Source organism: Castanea sativa, chromosome 6 (assembly GCF_040712315.1).
Source record: "Castanea sativa cultivar Marrone di Chiusa Pesio chromosome 6, ASM4071231v1".
NCBI lineage: Eukaryota > Viridiplantae > Streptophyta > Magnoliopsida > Fagales > Fagaceae > Castanea > Castanea sativa.
The window spans coordinates 55,832,223-55,839,062 of NC_134018.1; the positions used below are offsets into that span (position 1 = coordinate 55,832,223).

Here is a 6,840-nt window from a genome sequence, read left to right on the forward strand (position 1 = left end):
TAAGTGTTTTCAAGGCTTCTTCATTTTCGTAAGTTACATTCCAACTTTAAGATTCCAAGTCTCCATCTTGAGTTTGAGGGGAGTGTGTAGGCCCAAGAGGCCTGTATCTATTGTAAGCCCATGTATGCCTAACCCTAACTCTCTCTCCCTATATAAACCCTACTAAAGGTTTATTGTAATTGAGTGAATTGAGATTATAGTGAAGATGTAGCCATCATAGCTTTTTCTCTGTGAACTTAACCTGTAGGCCGAATCACGAAAATCTTGTGTTCTCTCTATTCTCTTTTTCTCCACACATAAAATCTAACAATATTCTATTCAAGTTATTGAAACTAAAAATTACAATCTAAATACTTCTATTGTTAAGTAACTCTATTCAAACTAATCATTTAAAAAATTTGAAGTATGATATAGCACGAGACAATGAAACATAATTTCCAAGGACCTTTTTATTTTTAGAATCCAATTTCAAGGACTTAAAAAATTCTTTATTCTTGGTCATTCAAACATTAGGTAATTGGTGAACAACTAATTTAAAACAGAAAGAAGTTGTGGACCATCAAAGTGCAAGGTCAATGCTCATAAGATGATTTTGTCAACACAAACCAATGGTGCAACTAACAACTAGAAGCATAACCAGGTATGGCACAACGACGCAACACAAAGGAATTTCTGAAGATTTTTCCAACATCAGTGACAGATAAACAAATCTCACACTGTAAACATAAGGTAGTATGAACCAGTAAAGCTGAAGCTTAATCCCGGTAAGATGATTGTTCCCGTCTACCATACCTTTCCTCCTTGGAGGATTCTTTCCATCCACCATAGTTCTGCTCCTCTTCACAGCACTCCTGACTACTACTTCTCTGCAACAAGGAATGGAGGTATGAGTCTTGGGTACTAACAATGCAAGTGTGAGATTGCAGTTATATATCCAAAGCGCAAGAATGAATAAATTATTTTTTAATACATCAAGTTTAGATAATATTGCTCCTATTGCTTCAAGAAAGCAAGAGCTAAAATTAAACAAATGACTGATAATAAAATCATAGAGATACAATAAGTGTTACCTCTGGAGTGAAAGTCAAGCCAACTTTAATTTCTCCACAATACTCCCCATCCTTGACAACACTGTATGCAGTCGGTGGGAGACTTCCTTCAGTGAACAGTGGATCTAAAGGAACGCTGCAGGGTAATAAAGCAATAAAATTAAGTAACTCTGAATGTTTGACATAAGTCTATGAGGTCAAGCATATTTGCAAATTAATGCAGTTTAGAAGTTGAATGGAAAAGATTATTGAGTCTAAAGCGTTTTTAATTCCATCAGTCTTAACATGGTTGTAGGGGAAGACTAATGTCTTGGATTTTGTTAACGAGTTACCAAGAGTAGTACAAGTTAACATGTGTTCAATGTTTTATATATATACTTATATGTGTACACGTTGAAAGAATGATAACTCACGTTGCTTCTCCAACAAAATCATCCTTAGTGAAAGTATCTTTGTCCATTATCTTCAGATTGAGTTCTGAAGCACCATCACTGACTGTGAAAACGAAGCTCTCATTCCATTGTGGTTCAGATCCTTGACCTGCATGCATGTACCATTTATTAGTTGCAAAAGATACAGGATACATAAGATTTGCTTGAAGACAAAATGGTAAATAACCTACTCGAACATAATGCATGTTGAAAGTGCACCAATGAAGTTACAGATAATTGCTTTACTTTGGACAGAATTACTGAGTTTACAATATGTCATATATCATAAACGCCAGTACTGCACTGTTCAAGCCCAAAAATGTAATTAATAATGCAGCATAAAAGATGGCCAGAAATGTACCTGATGCTACACTACTTCTCTGTTCCTGTGTCCGGCAAGTGAGAATGACATAGGGATCCATCTTGGCTGCTCATTAACACTCAATTTGTTAGGTTCTAAATATTCAGGATTTAATGCATAGGTTTTTAATTTTATATATGTTGGCAAATCGAGATAAAAACATGTCTAGATTAGGTGTATGTATCACTCATTTTGGTTCAAGTCAAGATTCAAAAATATGTAAGCACGCAAACTATTGGGCCACACACATCTTGTTAATCAGAAATGAAAAATTAATAAATATAGAGAAATGCAAATGAATGCCCTTAGGGCATTGGTTAATAATCAATTTAAAGAAAATTTTTATGAAAAAAGAATAAAAAACAATTAATGTTTTGACAGTTTTTTTCATTTCCCATAAAAGTGGTATCAAAACTTTCTTAAAATAGATTGTTAACTAATACCTTAAAGACATTTGTTAGCATGTCGACCTATAAATATAAACCAATTTAAGTATCAAATATATTAAAAAAATTAAATGACACATCACGGTTTGGCCTTGGTTGAATCTCGATCTGATTTCAAAAATTTTAAACCTCTCATAGTTCATTAAACGGTTTGAATTTCAAAACTATGATCAAAATAACTTATTTTTCAAAACAGCACAATTGCAATATATTAGGATCTAGGTTTTAATTGGCAAATTCATATGCCAAAATGTGCATTAATGAGGGTTGTATGCATGGTAAATTGGTTGAAGTATGTAATGAATTGACAGTTTCTTAAAGACTGCGAGTTCGTGAAGATCCACTTTAGCAACTGCAGGGACTTGCTTGAGTGATCATTTAAGTTAGGCAAAATCTTTGTTCGACCCTCTCTTGACCCTTGCTCAATCAAGTTTACAGAATTTAGATTCCGACATTTCAAACATTGTAAACCTGACCTACTTATAAATACTCTTCCACGCACAATTTTTATGCATGAGAGGCAGTTGTTCTAAAACCATTGAGAGAGGCTTAATTGCTTTGGGCCTAAACTGTTTGAAAACCTCTCCCTTGACCTCCTCTTTGTGAGTTTCATTCAAACCACAAAATTCTTAAATTTCTACCGATGAGTTCATTGGTGTACCAGAGTTCTAGATTCATGAAGATGAGTTTGTTTGTAGAGGAAATTCTATAGAAGAATGCTGGAGTTCTGGAGCCACTATAGTGGGAGGCAAGCATGTCATTTGTTGGGTTATATATCAAGTCTAATTTACAAAGGTTTTCAAATATAGGTTGATTCTATCAACGGTTTCTCCTCTAGTAGAAATCTCACGTGGGATTCGTTAGCCACAAAGTGGTTTTTCTTTTGAAGAGTTTTTCAAAAGTTTTTCATTTTGTTATCAAAACCCGTGTTCTATTTATCTTAATTTTTAATTTCTTTGGATTGTGGTAAGTATACTATGGTTGTGTCAATTGTTAAGTTGTTAATAATTAATAAATCCGTTACTTTGTTAATTGTGGTCAATCTATATTCTTAACAATTGCATGGCTTCAATCTGTGTTTGATTGCTTCGTCTTCTCTTGAATCATGAGCTATGTCAGTAGTGAAGTAAGGAAAGTTTTTGGCTAAATTACAAAGTACATCTTCTAATTTTGACTTGTTTTTAATTTAATACTTTATATTTCTTCTTTTTAAATATATATTTTAAATTTTAATCTTTTAACTTAGTCTTGCAATAATGTAAGAAAAATCATAACCTAATCTAACTTTATAATCATTAAGTGATAATTGAATTTCACTTTATATAGAACGGTGACAAAGAATATATATGCGACAGACCTAAACAAGCATGTTAAGCATCTATAGCTAACCCTAAAATTTTGATACTAAAGTTTGGTTGTTGCAGTTATATACTTATATATCTATTTATATAATAATATCACAGTGCAATCTCAATAAAGAATTAAGCTAATTCATTCTAATTTTGTATCAAGTATTCTGAATTAGATTTCAAATTCACTCTAACTTTGTGCTAAGTATCTGTACTATTTAAAACTACTTTTAGCCCATTTAAACCTAATTCAAACCATACAATTACTTTTAGCCCATTTGAAACTAATCCACACTCTTTTACCAAAACTTATCATTAACTGATTTAACTTAAGTATAAATTTCAATGAAAAACTTACAATGTTTCATAAACAAGTTAGCTTTTTCAGTAGACTTTCATAATGACAAAAAATTTAAGTTACTTAAAAAGTATAATAAATATTGACAAAATTCACTTTTATCACAATAGCAAAAATTACATTCAGAAGTAAAACTAAATGTATAAATAGGTCAACAACATTCTTCTTTTTTCTTTCTTACTAAAATATAATGAATGAACCTTTTGCATGCTCTATTAGATAACCTCCTTGCAAAGTTTTTTTAAGAGTTGACAAAAATTAAAAACGAACATTAGTATTAGTATTATTAAACTAAGGTGAAAATGCTTCAAATATATTTAATTGTGGTTATTATTAATTGCATGCATGAATATTTAGGATTATATGCTATTTCTTTTCTAATTGCATCCACAAAATTTGAACAAACCTCAATCTGACATTATTTGAAAATTGTATTTGATCTTTCAAATCCATCATAGAAATGGAGCATGTAAGAGGTATATAAATACAATATGCTTGTGAAAATAACATTATTTTTAAAATAGTGGTTTAAGTGTATAATTCAAACAGATAAGTCCTCATATTAATGACATAATATGAATTATAATGAAATATATAATCCTAAATAATGCATATTATTATTTACTGACTCGTGAATTACTGCAGTACAACAATGGCAACTAAAAGCTAGGTAAAGACAAACAGCGTACTTCCCCTGTTCCAAACCCAGATAGGCAACTAGTAAAACATGAGTATCTCTCTCTTGCTTCCTCTGTTGAAACCTCCTACCATTTTACGACTCTTTGTAATATTCCTAAATTAGTTTCTCAAATGTTTTAACAACCTCCTATATGCCTTTAGAGCATTTATTTATAAAACATTTTAGAATTTTTTTAAAGAAAATAGAAAATAAAAAGTGCATATATTAAAACTTCATTTGGAAGTTCACAAGTCAATGGAATTGAATGATTATAAATATTTTGATATATATATATTTTAAATTTTTTATTAAAAATTTTCTATAAATAAATGTTTAATGAATCCCTTAAGGACATAAATATTAAAGGGACGGAATAAAGAAATATAATATAATAAGGCAGCTCCGAAAATATCAGATTTATCCATAAAAAGAAAAAGAAAGTCTTGGTCAGTGTAGAAGTTTCTCCAAATAAGAATGGAGCAAAAGATCTAGATTAAGATCAACCCACTTAACCCAAAAGATAAAAATATACAAATCAGCCGCCATATTATGATTGTGTAGAATTTGATTTAAAGCAAAGGCAGTATCAGATAACAATCGGATAGAAAACAAAGATAACAAGAAGAAAGAATGTAAAATATATGTTTCATTCAGATCAATCCACAGCTATATATAATGAAACACCAGAAAGCATTTCTGTATATCATTTCTCATGTACCCACTAAAGATATAGCAATCGGCAATGATTATATATATAAAAAGAGAGAGGTTTACAGAGAAACTCGGTGTTTTCGAGATCTTTGGCGCTGACGAGAAGAACTTCAAGCGTTCCTTGAGGCATCTTGGGAGAGAAAGAACACAAGTAGTAGTGGGACTGAGAAAGCAATAATCAGAAAATTTTAGAGCTCAAAACTTCAAATCTCTCAGTGTGTTTGTGATTTGATATTGGCTTTCTACACGTTGACGCAACTGTCCGAGGAATCTAAAAGCCGGTTTATTAGGTTGTGGGCAGTATCAGATCAGTCAGTACTATTACCTCGTTGGTCACAACTCACAATCACATGCTTTCCAATTAATGCCAACTCATGCACGTGCGCCTATTTTTTTTATTTTTTATTTATATTTTTCCTTTAATTTTAAGATAAACCTTAATTATTAATAAGGTATTAAGGAAAGTCTCTTGATACCAAGAGTTTTACCCATTTTTTTTAATATCATATGTGTTTTTGCATGTGAGAATACAAGTTACAATGGTTATGCAAAAAATAAGTTTTTAAAAATTGAATTTTTATTTTTAAAAATTGTTAGAAATATATACATTGATTTGTTGCTGACTCTGCGTAATTTGAAATGAAACCCTTTTTTGAACTCTCAAGCACTTTGGGTTCTTTTTGAAAATTGAAATTGATTAACTATATTTGTCACACTAAATGCATTAGTGAAATTATCGGCTAAAAATGAGATATTATCGAAATGTTATTAATAATCTTTCAAAAGATGAGAACAATAAATTTTATTTTATTTTGATAATTTGATAGTTATTACAATGAGAGGGAGGATATTTGAATTTTGAATGTCTTTCTTAGATATGTCATGAGTTACTAGTTGAGGAAGGATATTAAATAAAACATTTATAATATGGAAACTTAAATGAATATTTTTTATTTCATATTTGAATATTAAAAAAAACATCTTATTTAAAATTGTTGTTTTAGACCTCAAATTATATTCGGGCTTGGGTTCCCTCCCATTAAATATCCTCTCATTCTCTCCACGTTTTATTTAGAGGGAATAAAAATGTCAAATAGAAGATCCAATGAAAAAAAACAAGCCACCTCAAACACATACATTTTTATATACACACACACGCACGCATAAAGATTATGTTTGATGATGATCTTTTATAAAATTAATCTCATTTTTATTGACTTTCATAACGAAATCCTTAAAATTTTCATTTTCACTATAAATTACCAAATATTCTACCAAAGTGAGTAAATTTTTTTTTAATTGAACTAATAGAGTGTTCAAAAATATGAATTTTCCAAAATTTTAATAGATACAAGAACAAATTTTATAAAGAAAAATGAATTTGAGACAAAAATACCTTATCTATAACTACTAGACCAATTAGACAATTCTTTTTTTCAAAAAAATCATTGGATTC

At 30.2% G+C, this 6,840-nt stretch overlaps 1 protein-coding gene across 1 annotated transcript; it reads right to left on the reverse strand.

Annotated features, from left to right (window-relative positions):
* Positions 1 to 443: 443 nt before the first annotated feature.
* Positions 444 to 5,706, reverse strand: LOC142641352 (elicitor-responsive protein 3-like). Its single transcript, XM_075815767.1, has 5 exons — positions 5,448 to 5,706; positions 1,842 to 1,907; positions 1,463 to 1,589; positions 1,071 to 1,185; positions 444 to 866 (listed from the first exon to the last, which is right to left on the reverse strand). The coding sequence occupies exons 1-5, from the start codon at positions 5,512 to 5,514 to the stop codon at positions 756 to 758; spliced, it is 486 nt and encodes a 161-aa protein (XP_075671882.1). The 5' UTR covers positions 5,515 to 5,706; the 3' UTR covers positions 444 to 755.
* Positions 5,707 to 6,840: the final 1,134 nt, after the last annotated feature.